Here is a 20,396-nt window from a genome sequence, read left to right on the forward strand (position 1 = left end):
ATCAGCGATATGTTGAAGAACTTCGCTTTGATGCGGATTGTGGCTAGACGTTCATTCTCCGGAGTGAATGATAGTACACGGCGACGGAGTCTCTCTCTCACCACGAATCCAACACCAAACTTGCGCTCCTTTATATGGCCACTGTAGTAAATGTCACAAGGACCTACTCGTTTCTGTCCTTGTCTCGTTCATCGCATTTCTTGGACGGCGGTGATGTCAGCCTTTATCTTTACGAGGACATCTACCAGCTCGGCAGCGGCACCTTCACCGCGGGTCAAAACAAGTTGTTAAAATAATAACACGAGGGCTCGGTTTCACTTATCAAATAGTACTCAGCTATGGTTGCACAGAACTCCTTTATTTATAGATTTTCGTATCATATTTTATATATGCCGACATCTTTTACATACACATATCTTAATATTAATCTACTGTACATAACGACAGTATGTAAATTAAGCTGATGAGATCAACGGTAAGAGGTCCAAATAATATAGGTAATTCGGTAAGTGCCGGAGCTAGTACTTCATTGTTAAACCATTTACATCAAGATAAAAACTGAACTTAAAAATATTATTGAACTGTAATTAAACCTAAAACCTTGGCGCATAAGTGTCTGCTGCTATATACGCCAAGCCGAATCAGCATACGCCAACACAGTCGCTTGCGACATAGACAAGTATGGGATTACCGCTGCTGACCGCTGTGGCTGGGCAACGAACTTGTACGTCAGCAGAATGTTGCATTGCATCATTCTTGCACTTCATAAACAAAAAGTGTATGCTTATGAAATAAACAAAAAGTACAATTCTTATGTATTAACTACTCCCCCCTCAAGTTCATGACCATCCTCGGTTATTTTGAATGACGCGCAGATTTAGATAATTCATCCTCTGGAATTGGGGCATGCTTAGCACTGATGATGTTGAGTAGAGGCGACAATGCGAATCCTGCCGATCTGTTTAACATCTCGCGTCGATTCACTTATCTTGGGCTGTTGATTGTGGCAGAAGAGAGAAAGGTGATGAGATGTGTCCCTTTGCTAACTTGTACAGTGCTGTCGTTGATAATAATAGAGTCGTCATCGACTTTTGTTATAAGCTTTAGATGGCTTGGCTGAGTGCGGCAAAAGGCTGTGTCTTCAGCGTGCAATGCTCGTGCGCAGGTATCTCGCGCTGCCAGTTTACAGACGGGGGCATAGGTCGTTGTTACGCATTTATTTACCGCTAGTACGTCATCGTTGGAGGATGGAGTCATGTGTAGAAGTTCACGCAAGTGAGGAAAGTTCTCTGATCGCCATTCACTTGGGAGTGACCAGAAACGGTTTTCTACATATGACTCAAGCAGCTCACGACTTCCAGTCTTTGACCAAGTATCCTCTGGGTAGCCTAAGAACATCTATTTGAAGGCGAGCTAAAGTGAGAAGACGAAACCTTCCATCCGCAGGGTTGTACGCTGGGTTTGGGACCCACCACGCAAAACCAGTACCAATGAAAACTAAACGACAGTCTTGCTGTTGTTAACTCGGCTATAATCGCGTAAGCGGTGTCACCGGGAAGATGGTGATTTTCTTACAGATGAGCTCGACCCTAGGACGCGCTATTAATATATGGGCAACATTCTCGAACTGGAGGACCTTAATTTTAGATGCTTCGGTTATGGGAATTTCGACAGGGTGTTCATTCAAAATTGATTTCAAATCATCATGTTCAAAAATATTGGGATTTATTATATCCGCTTTATACCATGTTCACACCGACACTTAATCAGAAGATTTCAACTATTGAGTAATTTATCCTACTAATCTTAAATTTACGAGATTTCGCCATACAAAAATTACAGTTCTTAATCTCGACTCCGAGGTGCTTTGAATCTAATCTACGCGAAAGCTCTCTGTGCGACTCTAATTTAGCACCATCTACTTGTCAGCATTGGAAATCTATTACATTATCACACCTGAAAATCGAAATGCCGAATAAAAAAATGCGTTTATTATTTCTGCTGAAATGGTGATTTTTATATAATAAAATACAATTTAATTTCTTCTTTATCTTTGCTTTTTATTAGAGCACACGTGTTCTTCTTATTGCTTCACACCTAGGATCTTTTTGCAGAGTGAGTGTGCATGTGTAATTTTGAGAGATAGTATATATTTGGCTTGACAATCATAGATAGTGCTTTTCATATACCCGTCATGTTCATTCATATAAGATCATAATATTTACTAAATTACAACACGCCTCCTTAAATTTATAATCTTATATTATATAAACTTAAATGTAACCTTATAAGCTAATGAATTTTTTTTTTTGTTTGTTTTTTTTTATTTTTTATGAAATCTATGTAATCAAATAAATCTTAACTTTGATATTATAACTATTTATATAACTAAATCAGTCTAAGATCTGATCCGTTTTTTTTTTTTTAATGTTTTCTTATCTAAACTTTTAGTTAACATGTCTGCTAAATTTAATTTTGTACCAATTTTCACAATCTCTATAATTTTCTTTTCATAGTTCTCATTTATATAATAGGGGTTTTCTCTTGCTCTTGCAAAACCCGGTGCACGGTGCAAGCATTGCAAATTTACAACGGCACAACAACAAACACACGCAGAAAAATATTTGCAAGGGCTGTGAAATATGTCAGACCAAAACCCGTGTATATTAGCATGCAATGTCACGCAAAAATGAAATTGCAACCCTGTTGTAGTTGCCATTTTACATAAAGACATATTACGTCGTTAAATTGTTGAGAAAGGTAAATTTTAATTATATTTTATAATTTCTATATAAATTATAAAGTTTTGTTACAGTTTTTTTTGTTAAAAATGTATGCAGAAGGTGCGCCAATTCACAATAGCCATGCACAATAGTCATTTACAATAAATTGACTGAATCAGTCGCTCATATATCACTAGATTATGCAATGGGTGCTCTCGTGCCCTTGTATATTTCGGTGTAGTATTTTTGCAATCTGCAATCTTGCAAGAGCAAAAGAATACCCCTAATGATACAGCACCTCAATGTGCTTTGAATTTTTGGTGAAGTTGCCATACTTAGCAATTGCAATTGCACGTGAGTTATCTTCATACAATTTAATTGGATCACAAAATTTCATATTAAAGCTTAGTACGCAGCTCTCAAGAAACGTAAAAACTTCATATAAAAAAACGCTTAAGAAACGGTCCAGAAACGTTCCTGCGATAAAGTTACTTGTGCTAGTACGCAGCTCTTAAGAAAGCTAGTACTAATTTTTAATACTTTTTTTCAATAAAATGTGAATATGGCAAACCTGGTTTTGCAAAGAAACATCAAATCAACAATTGTTTCTTGAAGGAAATTCGAAGTAATCGTCAAATTCATCCTAAATTAGTTGAAATCATTATTATAAAGTATATTCCATTTTGAAATGTTATATAAAACCAACCAATCATCAACAACATTCCTTAAATCTCAATGAAAATATTTGTGTTACCATAAACATACATACATACATACATACGCACAAAGTTTGTTTACTTTGTTTATTCTCTCTTGCTCTTCTAATGTGGATCATTCACAATGCGTAACCAGCTGTCAAAATTACTTGAGAAATAATGTATTTTTGTTCTTAAGCAATTACTTGAGAGCTGCGTACCAACCATAAATGATTCACATAACAAGTTTCGAATAAAAAGTACCTCTGTCACTGCCTCTGACATAGCAGTGTATTCTACTAAAGTTGAACATTTAGTTACTGTACTTTGTTTGCGAGATTTCCAATAAATTAAATTTCCAAACAATCGTATAATAAAACCGGTTATAACAACTTTGGTATCTACTCAAATAATTGGCACTACTATATGCTACATCTGGTCGTGTGCCTGTGCTTATATATAATAGTTCTCCTATGATGTTCCTGTACTTAATACCTTTATCTACTTCTGTAGCTTGTTCTAGTTTTAAATTTGTTACCATTGGAGTATCATATAATTTAGTATTTTTTAGATCATATTTTGCAGCCAAAGATTCAATATATTTTCTTTGGTTTAAAGTCATTACACTTTTATTATCACTATGATCAATATCTCTGCCAATATAGTTTTTAATTTGGGAAGGATTTAGTATACCATCCCAGGATTTCAAGGATAAAAAGGATATGGTCGGATAGAGGAGATTATCCTGATCAAGGATATATATGATTATAGCCGCAGGAAGCTTATAGTTTCCGAGATATTCGCGTTTAAAGTTGAAAATTTGCAATATTTTAATCACATATTTTCGATATATAAAATTAATTTTTCACTTATATTTTTCACTTTTATATACACTAACACATCACTTATTCATTTGCACACATTTATTTTATATACTATAGTGCAAAAATTGCTTTTAATACACATTTCAATTATTGTTGAATTATTATTATTTTAGAATAACAAACGAATTACAAACTGTCAAATAATCAGTGTTACCTTATCGACATCATTTGTAAAATAACTAAATGAAATAAAGGAAACAGATTATACCCCAAATACGAAAATCAACAACCTATAAAAAAAAATAACCCTGATCGGTCAAACAAAGAAATTATTTAAATTTAATAAAACAAACGTGTATTAAGGCTTGTATATAAATTTTATTACCTCTAATAATTTAACAAAAGGATCCTCGTGTCTGTTGGCCACATTTTTCCGCCAAACGTACTCTACAATTAAATCGGCGAAGTTTTCCGGATTGTTGTGGTTGTCCCTCGCAAAAAACCTTTTTATTACACGCCACTGTGATTAAATACGCTGCAAGAACTCCTTTTTGCGTGTGCGGCCTTCGACTGCGCTTCAAAAAAAATAACCCTGGTCGGTCCAACACAAGGGTGTATCAAATTCTTTTCGCGTAGAACTCCTTTTTGCGTGGGCGGCCTTCGGCCGCGCTTCAAAAAAAATAACCCTAGTCGATCCAACACCGGGGTGTATCAAATTCTTTTCGCGTAGAACTCCTTTTTGCGTGGGCGGCCTTCGGCCGCGCTTCAAAAAAAATAACCCTGGTCGGTCCAACACCGGGGTGTATCAAATTCTTTTCGCGTAGAACTACTTTTTGCGTGGGAGGCCTTCGGCCGCGCTTCAAAAAAAATAACCCTGGTCGGTCCAACACCGGGGTGTATCAAATTCTTTTCGCGTAGAACTCCTTTTTGCGTGGGCGGCCTTCGGCCGCGCTTCAAAAAAATAACCCTGGTCGGTCCAACACAAGGGTGTATCAAATTCTTTTCGCGTAGAACTCCTTTTTGAGTGGGCGGACTTCGGCCGCTCTTCAAAAAAAATAACCCTAGTCGATCCAACACCGGGGTGTATCAAATTCTTTTCGCGTAGAACTCCTTTTTGCGTGGGCGGCCTTCGGCCGCGCTTCAAAAAAAATAACCCTGGTCGGTCCAACACCGGGGTGTATCAAATTCTTTTCGCGTAAAACTCCTTTTTGCGTTGGCGGCCTTCGGCATTGCTACAAAAAAATTTCCCTTGTCGATCCAACACCGGGTGTATACATTTTTTTTCTCCCGTAGAACTCATTTTTACATTGACGGCCTTCAGGCCACTTAAATTTTTAATATATTTTTTATTGTTTATCAACGATAATGTTTCCTGTATTTAGGGTATAATATTTCCTTATATTTTTTTTGTTTTAGTTTGTAAAATATTTCAGTATGGTAACACTGATTACATGAAACATTTATTTTTACAAATGATGTCGATAAGGTAACACTGATTATTTGACAGTTTGTAATTCGTTTGTTATTCTAAAATAATAATAATTCAACAATAATTTAAATGTGTATTAAAAGCAATTTTTGCACTATAGTATATAAAATAAATGTGCGCAAATGAATAAGTGATGTGTTAGTGTATATAAAAGTGAAAAATATAAGTGAAAAATTAATTTTATATATCGAAAATATGTGATTAAAATATTGCAAATTTTCAACTTTAAACGCGAATATCTCGGAAACTATAAGCTTCCTGCGGCTATAACCATATATATCCTTGATCAGGATAATCTCCTCTATTCGACCATACCCTTTTTATTCCCGAAATCCTGGGACGGTATACTAAAGCCGACCCTTTAATTTTTCCCAAGTCTTTTATTGCAAATCTCTTCATCAAACTAGATTTCACCTCTTTTATTTTATTTTAATTCTTACAACAAATTAAAAGATCATCTACAAATATTAATATATGTATATATTGGATCTTTGCCTGCTCTCTTAACATACAAACAGTAGTCATAATTACTTCTAACAAAATTAAGTGTTTTATAAATTTATCAAAACAGTCATACCATACTCTAAGGCTTTCTTAGACCATAAAGTGCCTTTTGCAACTTGTACACTTTGTTTCCATCAGTTTCATAACCTTCCGGTTGATTTATATAAACTTCTGATTTTACATGAGCATTTAAAAAAGCTGTCTCTACATCTATCTGTTCCTCAAATAAATTTTGTTTCCAACTGTATGACAATAAAATTTTTAAGGTTTGCATTTTTCCTACCGGAGAATAAGTATTTTCAATGAATTCATTTTACTGAAATCCTCTTACAACTAATCTAGCTTTATAATCATTATTACTTTTCTTCTTAAAAACCCATATATGTAACATCAATAACATTTTTATTATTTGCCAAGTATTATTTTTATTTAAGCTATTTATTTCTGAACCCATTGCTTTATGCCATTGTGTATGTTCATTGGAGTTCATCGCCTCCTCAAATGTGTTTGGTACATTTGCATCAATATGGTTAACATATATAAAATGTGAAACTGGATTACCATATCTAGAAACTGGAGTTCTTTCCCTTTTTTGCAATTACACTTTGTTCTTTTCTCAATTATCATTTAAATTACCATCATTTACAGGATTCTTTAAAGAATTTTTAGGAATGCCCTCATCTACATAAGTCTTAGTTTCAGAAACAGTTTCAATTGTTTCATTTGAAGTTTGGCCAAATTCTACATCTTTATTAATTTGATCATCTAATTTTTCTAAGCAAATCAATTTAGTATTTTTTCAACTACCTGTACATGCCTAGCATTTATTATTCTATTTCTTGTTAGAACATGATAACTATTTAAAAATATCTCATAAGGAGTTTTATTTTCAACAGTGTTAGCAATTGTTCGATTTTTTAAGTATGCTGCTGTTTTTATAACTTCCGGCCAATACCTCCTATGAGTGTAGGCTTCCCTCATTAAACACCTACCTACATCCATAGCCTATCTGTTATATCTTTCTGCTACTCCATTTAATTTATTTACTTACGAGTATTTAGTAAAGTCTATGAACATTAAATTCTTGCAGACTAATGAAAAACTAGGATGCAAATTAGAATTCTAAAATAGTTAAATTACAATAACATGAGTAGATAACTTAACTTAGAATCGTGATTAACAGGCGCATCAACTAATCTGCAGCGCTGTTTTCTCCTCCCTTTGGAAAAAACTTAAAGGGGCGCAACTTGATGCCAGAAGGCCACACTGAAGAGGAGAAAACGGCATTAAAAAAAGATGGGGACACACCTAACTTAAAGTTTATCCTCTTAAGATTATTAATATCGATACCTTTCTTAATTAATTTATAACATGGAAGATGCTCTCTATCAACATTAGCATGTTTAGCAACAAAAGATATAATATCTTCCTCAGTGACTGAGTTCTTAAAGGAAGATAAGTGAATCCATTTCTTGGGTATGACGACATCAAGATCACGATTGGCATTAACACCAACAACAGTTGAAGTGGCTGGGGATTTTTTTGTTCCTAGTACTCACTTTTAACTTCAAATTTCTATTAGCAGTAATTGAAGTAGAAGATTTTAGGTTAACAGAATCATCAACGGCGACAGATTGAGCAGCATTGACAGCGACAGGGAGGCGAGCTGGTTTAACAGCAACTGTTGGATTGTTATTGGCTTTCGAGTGAGTGTTGATATTCCTACCAACAGCGTCAGCATATGATTGGCTTTATTATTATCAGCAGCAATAGAGAGAGAGATTTCGTAGTAGCGGGAGCGAGATAATCCATACTCACACTGTCGGTGGGAGCATAAACAACAACGCTAGGCAAGAATGATAGAAACAAGATTGCGCAATGACGAGTTCAAATTTTGTTCGTTCTGCGCATCTACGTCACGGTTGACCAACTTACAATCAGCTGATTTTCAGTTGGTTTTTTTTCTTTGCAATAAGAAGTAATTTTGTATTGCAGGCATACAAAATCATGAATATCATCAAATTTAACATCAATATAAGTGAATATTAATAAAAGATATCAATATAAGTGAATATTTTATAGTGAACATTTACCTACATATTCATTTAATTGAATTTTCATTGTATTATTTAAAAAGAGATTGTTTCAACCATATACATTTATGTAAATAAAAAGATTGAATATTTTGTAACCAAGTATCAATTTATTGTTTTATTTAATTTTCTTTTTTTACTAAACATATGATCAATTATGTTTTTATTTAAGGAACGAATCCTAAAATACATTCCAGCTCTGAAAAATATTTTTTTTATTTTCGAGCTACAATTTACAAAATCACTTAAATCTATGTGCTTCTGGACGTAATTTGTACATATATGCAAATCATTACCATTGACGTCGTCAAATATTGCTTGCAAGGCTCTCATATGCTCCATCAACATATCTGTTGGTTTTGAGAGTCCTCCTTCAGAAAGGTGATCCACCCGAGTATGGGACGAACAATTTTCGGAATTGGCACAAATTTCGGGGTTGTCTTTATCGAGTTTGTGCCAGATGTACCCTGCCAAATTCTCAAGTCCGTCGTTGTTGAGAATCTCCAAGTCATCATTTTTTTCGATTAGGTTAGTGGAATTCAGATCAACTGACACACGTTGAAAAATATTACCTGCAAAAATATAATAAACATACATATATACATGCATATCAATAAATGGAATAAATTGTTAGTTATTATTATTAGTATAATTAGGATAAAAAACAGTGATTAGTATGCAAAAACTTAGTTTGTATGTAAGTATATATTTGCATTTGTTAACATCAATAAATTTTTATATAATAATGTTTTCTGTATGTGTAATGTTTTAGGTTTATAATACTATGTACGTTTAACATTTTGATAATTACCGGTTAGAGACAAGTGGAATTTTCATTTGAGTTTTCACCAGACTTTGAATCCATTGATTCATTCATTTCCTGTGATGGAAAATTTGACTCTTCATTCTCTTGAATTGCAGAATCATGACTTCTGCTAACATCATTATGTTTTACCACAGAGTCATTTTCATTTAAGGTCATAGATTTTATATTTTTTTCGTCCACCACTACATCTCTAGCTATCATAAATTTTCTCGATTCTTCATTCCACAATTTATAGCCATTTGGCTCATACCCAACGAGTATAGTCTTGATAGATTTCTCATCAAATTTTCGCTTACGCACTTTATTTAGTGCGTATACAGTTGATCCAAAAATTTTCAAATAATTTTAATATTGGCTTCTTTTTATTCCACATCTCATATGGTGTTTTTCTTATATTTTCCAAAGCTCTACTTGAGGACCTATTAACTAAATAAGTTGCTGTTAAAACAGCTTCACCCCAAAACCTTTTATTAAGTTTAGTACAGTTAATCATAGAGCAAGCTTTTTCGGTGATTGTTCTAATCATCCGTTCTGCAATACCATTCAATCGTGGGGTATGAGGAACCGTTAAATGATAGCTGATACCTTTTTCTACACAAAATTCACGCATTTCATTAGAGAGGTATTCCCTACCATTATCAATATATAGATTTACCATTTTTAAATTGAAATGAGCCTCACTTTTCGCCACAAAGTCTTTGAATACAAAAAACACGTCTGATTTATAAGTTATTAAATATGTCACACAGTAATGTGTGAACTGATCAATAAATACTACATAGTAGTTTTTATTATCAATAGTTGAGGGCTTAATCGGACCACACACGTCAGAATGAACTACGAACAATGGGCGGTCAATATTTTCTTTGTTTTTAGATTTTTCGAATTTTAGCCTAGATTGCTTTCCGTTAATACACGCCTCACATATTTCATTTCTATTTAGCTGTACGTTTTTTATAAGTTCAACATCTTTAAACAAGCTATTCCGTTTAATTTCTAAGAATTTTCCTACACTGATATGGCCTAACCTTTCATGCCACAAGCGATATTCTGCATCATTTAAAATTTTGGATGTATATACTTTACTATTTAAATAAAATTTCACAATCGGTACATTATACTTACATACCCCTTCAAATGCCAAGTTACCATTTTTGATTACTTTTATACCATCCGGATTAAATTCGACGGACATTCCAGCATCTAGCATCTTCTTCACGGATAGTAAATTGTGCGGGATTTCCTTGCAATACAGCACATTTTGTAATGTAATGTTTTTCCCAGAACTAATAAGACTAACTAGTCCTTTTGCAGTAGCATACACAAATTCTCCACGCTTTGCAATCTCAATCGCCACACTTGGATTTATATTCTCATACTCGGAAAATACAGTTATGTCATTTACTATATGATCTGACGCCCCTGAATCTAATACAAAATCTACGCCATCTGTCTTTTCACTGGAATTAGCTAATTTCATCATAAATGCGAAAGCACAGTCCAGCTGCGTTGCTGCCATCTGAGTCTGTTTCTCACTAACCGTTACGTTCATCATAAATGCAAACGAGCGTTCTGGCTGCGTTGCTGTTGCCATCTGAGCCTGTCTCTGTCCTGTTAGAAACATTACTCTGGACATGAACATTCTGGTTGCCACCTGCCTGCCTTTTTAGGAAGAAACAGTCTTTCTTTATATGACCTAATTTGCCGCAATGAAAACACTTTAGCTTAAGCTTTGACTTATTCTGAAATTGTTTCTTCACAAATTTTGTAATTTTGTTTTTGTATGTGCTATCCCTAGGCTCTCGATTGCCTATAGCCTGCAAAACTTTTGCACTTGTGTCCTTGCTAACTCCTTTTAGTTTAATTTCGTGATCGAGAAGCCGAGTCTTAACAAAGCCTAATTTTAAATTGCTCTCAGAGAGAGTTTCTATCGCTGTTATTACTCCATCATAGCTAGTTGGAAGTGTTAGAAGCAAATGAGACACTTTGCCCATTTCATCTATCTTGGCACCCGCCGCAACTAACTCAGTAACCAAATCATCAAATAAACGAAAGTGGTTTAATAGCGGAGTATCACCACCCTTCAATTTTAAAGACAATAGTTGTTTGCGTAATGAAAGTTGAGATGCCAGGCTTTTATGCTCGTAAATAGTGTCCAAATTTTCAAAAATCTCCTTAGCCGAGTTCCCATTGTTGGCAAAAACTAAAAAAGAGTCACTCAAATATTCAATTACAATACTCTTTGCATTTCTTTCTGCAAGCTTCACTTCATCACTTTCCTTATCATTTGGTTCCTCATCAATTACTTTTAACAACTCGTTTTCCTCTAACAAAGCCCTGACTCTAAATTTCCATATAGAATACTTTTCCCCGTTAAAAGGTGTTATGTTTCTCTTTCCTTTCTCCATCTTCCGAGAATAACTGTTCTTCTTTTTGATTGTTATGCGCTTCTCAGAATTTTTGTTGCTAGTCTGCTTAACACTCGCACAGAAATTGAAACAAAAATGTGCGCCAATTTGGTGCGTTGTTATACAAATATTTATATGTACGTTGTTCACTTATAAGCACAAATTTCAATAGTAATTATTTTGTTTAGGCTTGATTCAAGTTTTTAATTGTTTAACTTTTTTTTATTTCAATTTTATTATTCGTTAAGGGAGAGAACAAAGAGAAGAGAGAGCCTTGCCTCTCTCTGAGATCTTCATTGTTCACCCCCTTTCCACACACACACCATATGTATGTGTACAAGTGTGACTTTTGGTATTCTCAACAGTAGAAAATCAACTTATCTAAATATATATGTAGCTTGAGTATTACCTTTTTGGAATGTAAGCAAACCACTTTTACCAATGACTCTCATTGATGAAACCAGCTCCGTCATCTGTTCCAATACATTATTTTGTTTGTTCAAAGCCAAACCGTAGGCGTGCAAGCGTTCCCTCACTCCATCTTTGGGCACTCTGACATTCATTACGTCAAACCAGTCATTTGTCTATAAAATGAATATTTTTAATATATGAACATTTTAATTAATATTTTAAATATTACTTACAATTTTGAAAAATCGATGGCATTCCTCCCAATTTTCGTTATCTAGTAGACCTAAACTAGCCGCTCGAGTTATTGCTTGAGCAATTGTGTGGGAGAACAATTTTGTGGCTAGTTTAACCTTTTGCCTTTCTGCTCCTGTCACAGACAAATGTTTCTGGGAAATTTTGTGCGTGATGGACAGCTCGTTGGACGTTAGCGAGAGCGGCTTCACAATTATGTCTTTTCTAACAATTTTTCCATTCATAGTAAAGCCCTTATCCAAAAAATGATTTCTTTGTAGTTTTATTAAGTGGGGGACATCAGCAAAAACCACAATCCTGTCTCCGTTGTGTGAAAACCTGCAATAGAAAAAAAAAAGAACACAATTTAAAGTATATAATAATTTAAATAATTTTTTAGTGAATTTACCACCCAAATCGCTTACAATGGCAACAATATTGTAACCACACTTTTTAACGTTTGACAAAATGCTAAACAATACTTCCTTCGTCATTTTGCAGTCATAATCGAAGAATATAGGCTGTTTCCACTTACTTATCAAACCTAAAAGATCAAAGTACATTAAAATTGACTTCAAGTAAATTAATGAGTTTAATTACCTTTTATCATTGCAACCTGAACATAGTTAACAGGAGGCAATGTCGAATCAGTGGATCTATCGTAGCAGTAACTCTTTCTGACCTTTATGGAATTCCGCAGTTTTAATGGAAATCTTGAGGCGTTTAATTTCTGCTAACTGCTCGTTGTTGCTCTTATTCAAAGTGCTAACAACACTATTCAGCCTTTGTCTAAAAAGAATAGGAAATACACATACTTATGTAAGTAAAAGATACTTCATCAATATCAACTAGGACTAACATTTCTGTTTCCAAGTGCAGTATTTTTTCGTCTTTCTCATCGATGACCTCTTCTTCTGCAGTTTGAGGTGCCTCTCCAACTTCGTTTTCTTGAATTACTTCAACAGGGTCGGTATTCTTCAAGATTGTTGTCAACATCTCTTTTTTGAAACGAGACTCCATCCTCTTCTGCCGTTCATTAGCCTCTGCAGGAGCAGTGGTTAACGTGGGAAAAGCGCTGGGTAGCAACTTCGTTGGATTCCGCGAACTTAAGCCTGCAAGAGTGTTGGGTTATAAAAGTAAAATTATTGTTATCAAAATGCTATAATTACCCATTTCAAACTGCAAATTTCTTTCGAAAGCTTCCGGCGCGAAGTGCACTTCACAAACACACGCATTTTTAACGTTAATTTTGTCCGTCCGACGACAAAAATGAATCTATTGTTTTAATGCGGCTTTATCCTTAGGGAAATGAAAAAATCTCCACTTCGTAGCACTATTTTTACCATTGTTATTATTACAACCGAACACTGCACAACGCATTTTAAAAATATAGATTTTAAGAATTTATACAACACTTCAAAACACAATTCCAATTCACTTTCAAAAGCGCGGGTGAATAATAAGTCAACCGTGACGTCATCAAGAACAGCTGACTGAAAGCAAACATGGGCATTGCGCAATCTCTTTCTCTATCATTCGTGAACGCTAGGTGACGGAGCATTTGTACCCACAATAGTCGTAGAGGTGAAGATAGAGTTAGCAATAGTTGAAGCTGCAGAGAGTGCCTTCGGTGTAGCGGGAGCGAGATAATTATTATTAGCATTATTAGCAGAAACAGCAGCGATTGTAGAGCAGTGGTCGGCATGAGAGGATCTGTCACTGTGTTGGTGAGCACGAAAAAAAGTAGCCCAGTGAGAAATTGGAATTAAAATTAAGCATATAATATAAATAATTAATAGTATATTGAAAATTAACAAAATGTCTTTTAAGGATAAATTCCCTATTATCTTTAAAAGACTTGGAACATAAAAGGCATTGCATGGTATCAAAGGCATTTAGAACCATAAAATATTTCTCGCAGGGCATATTTCGTTTTGCGCTATGGTCTTGCGTGATGTTAATTCGTTGATGGCTCGACAACGACTGAACGATAGAGCGTAAGCGTACGTGTGAAGTTAGTTTGCAAAATTTTGCTATGAAATGCCGACCACTGTTGTAGAGTCACTTGTACCAACTGCAGTCGCAGCAGTGAGAGAGGAGTTGGCAGCAGAGATAACATTCGAAGCTGGTGCAGAGAACTTGCCATTATTGGATAATTTCTTATGCACAGTGCAGATCTCTGATTTCAGTTCGTTAAGCTTAGCGATTAACGAACTGTATGCTTGCTGTATTAACGCGAGCGCCTTCGCTTGTTCACTTCTCAGTAAACTTACTTCCAATACAAGAGAGTTAAGCACTACATTTTCTTTATTATGATCAGGCATGGGCAGGGATGGGCACCATCACAATCAAACAAGCATCACAAAATGAGATTGTGTTAGTGCGCCTACTGTGGGACCAAGCGTACCAGCAACCAAAAATAATCAGTCTGCTTGCAGATGTCGAACGAGTAGGTCTATGTCGCACGAAGCCGCAATGCTACGAATACGTATGTATATACATATGCACATTTTTAAGAATATGTGCATAAACCATTGAATATAAAATATAATTATTTTTCATTTCAAGCAAGAATAAAATTTAAGTTATTAGTTAATTATAAATTAGTAATCTAATTCATTTAAAAACTTAAAAATAAATTAAATTTGTATATGAAAAGAAAATATAAATCTATATTTGAATTCATCGAATATTTTAAATATATAACGAAACTTCAATAAAGTTAAAGCTATTAGAAAATGAAAGCTATTATAATATGAAATATCGGGTAACTGTTCGACGGGACAAAGGAATATCATTGATATTTCTTGCTAATTCGATTCCAATTTCCCCAAAACAATGAAGCACCGCTATTGCCATTTCTTTAAAAAAAGTCCCATCCTCTAAGGGTCTTCCTTTCTTTGCTAATGCGTAGCTTACAATACACGATGCTTTTAAAAATGCCGAATTTAAATCATAACTTGGTTCATTAACGTTTGCGTTAATTAAAAATACGTGTTTTAATTCAAAGAATTTTATTAATTTTTCTTCGTTATTTAAATTATTTATTTCTTTGTGAAAGATTATAAAATGTCTTTTTAAATTTTGCTTAAATACAAAATTTAAAACTTTTTGACATAACAAGCACTGCGGCTTCCCAGAATTATTCAAAAGAAAAAAAAATTCAAATTCCCACTCTATCTGAAACGTTTTTTAGTCTTCCATGTTTATACTCGCATATGTGTTCATTTATATACGGCATACAACTCGTGCGCATCAACCTTCTCAGTTCAACTTCTGATTGCAGACTGATTTTAACATCGCTTTGTTCCATCGTAAGTGCTCGTTTTACGCTCTTCGCTTGTGTGTGTTAGTGACAATCGGTGTGTGTACGTATACGATAGCTTACGCTCTTTTAGCACCTGCTAAGACTTTGCCCATGCCATCAACAGCAAAAAAATGCAAAGTTGTCGTTATACGGCGCATATTTTTATGAATGAAGACTGTGATTTCTTCTTAATTCAAGTCTAAGAATACAATTTACATTTTTACCTCCTTCACACAACCTTCTAAGCGAACAGACTACGCCGTATAACGACAACTTTGCATTTTTTTTGCTGTTGATGGGATCAGAGTCCCATATTTTTGAACACTGATTCTTATGTAAAATTTAACGAGGAATCGAATGGAAAAGTCAATTTTGAAAAAAAGTTGGTGGAAAAGTACAAAAAACCGGATTTTTTTGGAAAATAATGATTTTTTTGGATTTTGAGCGTCAACTTTGAATATTTTTTGCTGTTCATGGGATCAGAGTCCCATATTTTTGAACACTGATTCTTATGTAAAATTTATCGAGGAATCGAATAAAAAGGTCAAATTTTAAAAAAAAGTGGGTGAAGAGCACTGTAAAATTCACTAACTCACCGCTTTTGCTGTTCCCTTATGATAGGTGATGAGCAAGAACAAGTGTCTCGAACTCCGACACTATTAACTGCCGATTTAAAAACCGAAAACTGTTGGTTGTAGAAAAAGAACTGGATACTTAAAACGCCGAAAACTGTTGGTTGTAGAAAAAACTGGATATTTAAACCGCCGAAAAACTGTTGGTTGTAGAAAAAACTGGATATTTAAACCGCCGAAAAACTGTTGATTGTAGAGAAAACTGGATATTTAAAACGCCGAAAAACTGTTGATTGTAGAGAAAACTGGATATTTAAAACGCCGAAGCACTGTTGGTTTCACAGAAAACTGGATATTTAAACCGCCGAAAAACTGTTGGTTTTTGAGAAAACTGGATATTTAAACTGCCGAAAAACTGTTGATTTTATAGAAAACTGGATATTTAAACCGCCGAAAAACTGTTGGTTTGAGAGAAAACGCTCGTTCTAGAAGGTTCGCCCACGCGTGGTAGTCGCGGTTAAAGTTGCAAACGAAGTAAGATGCGGTTGAAGTTGCAAACGAAGTGAGATGCGGTTGTCCTTTTGGTCCCCTTTTTTGTGTGTGGAATCAGCTGGTGTGTAGTGTGGAAAGTAAGCTTTGTTGGTTTGTGACGTGGATATGATGAAGGTGCGTGTCAATGTTGTGAAGTTGAGTTGAAATGTGTGATCGTGTGGTGGGTGTGTAAATGCCCGGGGGAGATGCTCATTTGTACATCCTGGCCCCCCTAGGCGAGTATTCAGCCTAGTAGCCTCTGAAGTTGTTGCAGTGTTGCAACAACGTTGCTGAGGCCTGTCCTACGACGCGCTTGCGGCCTAGGATGGCGCCTCCGATGCTGGGTGGCCTGGTGATGCTGGCGCCTGGCGCGGTACTCCTCCGCAGGGAAGGCGTGCCTTCGCGGTTGCGGTCGTGGGAGTCGGCGGCTGGCAGTACGGCCGCGAAGGGGATGACGACGCTCAACGTCGGGTCCGGCATTGCGGTGGAACATTGTGTGATGGTGACCCATACACACCTGGCACTGATACCCTGTGGTACATTCGCGAGTTCGGTTGGTAGGCGCCAGACAATTTAAGCAATGCCCGTGGGCCTGGGCGACCTGCTGGCGTTGCTAAGGCGTCATCCCCTTGAATATGCCACAATGTGGCAATCGGTGTCGGCGGCGGCATAGCGCGCATTGAAGTGGTGCTGGTTCCGGAGCCCGTGCTTGCGGGTCACTACGCGGAGCTGTCGGAACTTCTCGGTGGGCTGCGGTATTGATGGTTGTTCGCGGCGCTGCTACAGGGGTAGCTTTAGGGCGCGGAACATTCACGGCCGAACGTACGGAGGGCGTTGGAGTAGTGGGCATCTCGTCTTCCATATTGACCTGTTAAGAAATAGGTTTTTTTTTTTAATTATCATATATATATGTGTATATAATCATATGGCCGGTGGTGGCACGTAATGTGGCAGGAGTGAGTCGTCGTGTGGATCGACTTTCCCTTTGGTTTGGGTTTTTGGTGGCTATTTATTTATAATGGGTGCGTTTACTATTATGCATACATATACATAAATTTTTCTTTTATTTATCTCTTTGTTTATTGATTGCGGTTACGTTTCGATTTTATCTGCGGTTGGCAAAAAGCATAATTTAACGAGCGGTCTAGTTAGCGTTCCCGATTGTGTACGGAGATCGACTACGCGAATATGACCGTCGGAGCCGTAGTAGAGCTTCTCTATGCGGCCAAGCCGCCATTCGGTAGGGGGGAGACAATCGTCATTGATTAAGACACAATCTCCAAGCTTAGGCGCATGTTCTGTGATTTTCCATCGGTACCTTCTGTGGAGGTCCTTTAAATAATCATCTTTCCATCGGCGACTGAAGTCATGATGGAGAATCTTAATTCTTTCCCAACGGTTTAATAAGGAAAGCGACTCCACGCCTGGCTCAGGTGTGGCCAGAATGGGCGCTCCTTTAAGAAAATGCCCTGGCGTGAGGGCAGTAAAATCTGAGGGATCTTGCGAGAGTGCAGCGAGAGGCCGTGAGTTAAGAACGGCTTCAATTCTAGTTAAGAGTGTCGTGAACTCTTCATAATTGAATTTATAGTTGCCAGCTAGCTTCTTGAAATGAGGTTTGAAACTTTTTACGGCTGACTCCCATAAGCCACCCATGTGAGGGGCGCTTGGGGGGATAAACTGCCAATTGATACCTTGAGGAGCGTATTTTTGGACAATTTCCGGTGAGACTTGTTTTGTGAAGTCCACAAACTGTTTTTCGGTAGCTCTTTGAGCTCCGATAAATGTTTTATCGCTCATGATTTTTGATGGAAAGCCTCGTCGTCCGACGAAACGAGCAAAAGCCGCAAGAAAAGCCTCCGTCGTCAGATTCGTACATAGCTCAAGGTGTACTGCTTTTGTCGTGAAACAGACAAAAACAGCCACATAGCCTTTCATGAGGGTAGGAGACCTTAGCATGAATGCCTTTATCATAAAAGGCCCAGCAAAATCTACACCTGTAGTGGTGAAAGGCAGAGCAATATTGCAGCGTTCAGGTGGAAGTGCTGCCATAATCTGCGATCGCATTTTCTGCTTATGCATAGTGCAGATTTTGCACATGAAAATGCATTTCTTTATTTGGGGCTTCAGTCGGGGTATGTACAGCTCTTGGCGGACCATATGTTGCATGAGGCGATGTTCGGCGTGGAGCATTAGTATGTGGATATATCTAATAAATAAAGTGGCAAACGGACACCTCTCTGGTATGATTATAGGGTGGCGTTCATTGTACGTTAGGCTTGAATTAGCAAGCCGACCATTCGCACGAAGTAAACCCTTCGTATCTAGAAATGGGTTTAGGACTAAGAGTGAGCTCTTTTTATCGATAGGCTTCGACTCTCTTAGTAATTCTATATCGCGGCTGAAGTAGCGCGTTTGGGTTGATGCGATAAGAGCGACCTTTGCTTTTTGTAAGTCTTGGTGCGTCAATTTATCGCAATGGAGATCAGTTGCTCCTTTAACTTTAAGTTTAAGCCGCTCTAAAAACTTGAGCATATAGGCAACTACCCGGAGGGCTCGGGGGAACGATGAAAATCGTTCAAGGATGTCAGTGTCATCCAGTGTTGCATGATAAGTGTCGATTTTACGACTTTCTGGGGCAAGTATGTTGCGCATGGGCGATTGTGGCCAAGAATCGGGAGATTCTGTTAACCATCGGGGGCCATTCCACCAGAGGGTGGAGGTGGCAAGATGCAGAGGCTTGCATCCTCTTGTACCTAGATCAGCAGGATTGTCAGCACTGGCTACGTGACGCCAAGTGGCTGATCCTACTAGGTCAAGTATTTCAGAAGTTCGGTTAGAAATATAAGTTTTCCACGCATGTGGTGGTTTTTCTAACCAGGCTAGAACTATCTCGGAATCGGACCATAAATATAATCTGTATTTCGCCATTTTTAAGTGGGTCTGCACCGTTGAAGCTAGCTTTGCTAGTAGCAGAGCGCCACAGAGTTCAAGTCGTGGGAGACTTAGCGTTTTTAGAGGCGCAACTTTTGCCTTTGCCGCTAATAAGTGGCTTGTAGTTGCGACATCGGTTTGTGTACGCACATATATAGTGGCACAATATGCCTTTTCAGAGGCGTCGCAAAAGCCGTGTAGTTCCACTTTGTATTCGGGGGAATAGTTTACCCACCGTGGAATTTGTATCTTCGAGATGTCGTTCAAGTTATTAGCGAACTGGGACCATTTTTCTAACCGAATAGGTTTCACTTGTTCGTCCCAGTCGGTTCCGTCTAGCCATAATTCTTGGATCAAGATTTTCGCTTGTATCATAATTGGCGAAAGCCATCCTGCGGGGTCAAAAAGTTTTGACACCGAGGAGAGAATTTGGCGTTTGGTACTGGCGGATAATGCGGATAATGCGGATATGGACTCAGTCGTGTATGAAAACTGGTCCGATATCGCATTCCATTGGATGCCTAGTGTTTTTGTTGTACTATCCTTTTCAAATATAAGGAAATTAGTATCCAACAAATGGTCTTTAGGAATATTTTTTAAAATATTTGGGTGATTGGCAGTAATCTTTTTTAAAGGAAACCCTGCGGTATTGAGGGCATTTATTACCTGTGATAAGGTCTCATATGCTTGTGAAAGACTGTGGCTTCCAGACAGGATATCGTCTACATACGTTTGCGTTTTTAAGACATGTGTTGCCAGTGGAAATTCTGGCTTTGTGTCTTCTGCCAGTTCGTGTAGTGTACGAATGGCTAGATATGGGGCACAGTTTACGCCAAAAGTAACTGTTTTCA

At 36.9% G+C, this 20,396-nt stretch overlaps 1 protein-coding gene across 1 annotated transcript; it reads right to left on the reverse strand.

Annotated features, from left to right (window-relative positions):
- Window positions 1–13,626: 13,626 nt before the first annotated feature.
- Window positions 13,627–20,193, reverse strand: LOC125779276 (uncharacterized). Its single transcript, XM_049460384.1, has 2 exons — window positions 16,108–20,193; window positions 13,627–13,923 (listed from the first exon to the last, which is right to left on the reverse strand). The coding sequence occupies exon 1, from the start codon at window positions 19,918–19,920 to the stop codon at window positions 17,707–17,709; it is 2,214 nt and encodes a 737-aa protein (XP_049316341.1). The 5' UTR covers window positions 19,921–20,193; the 3' UTR covers window positions 13,627–13,923; window positions 16,108–17,706.
- Window positions 20,194–20,396: the final 203 nt, after the last annotated feature.

This window comes from Bactrocera dorsalis, chromosome 6 (assembly GCF_023373825.1).
Source record: "Bactrocera dorsalis isolate Fly_Bdor chromosome 6, ASM2337382v1, whole genome shotgun sequence".
In the NCBI taxonomy this organism is placed as follows: Eukaryota; Metazoa; Arthropoda; class Insecta; order Diptera; family Tephritidae; genus Bactrocera; species Bactrocera dorsalis.

What these genes read in the sequence shown, in the direction of transcription:
- LOC125779276 (XM_049460384.1), bottom strand. Translation starts at nt 19,920, where the DNA reads ATGATACAAGCGAAAATCTTGATCCAAGAATTATGGCTAGACGGAACC.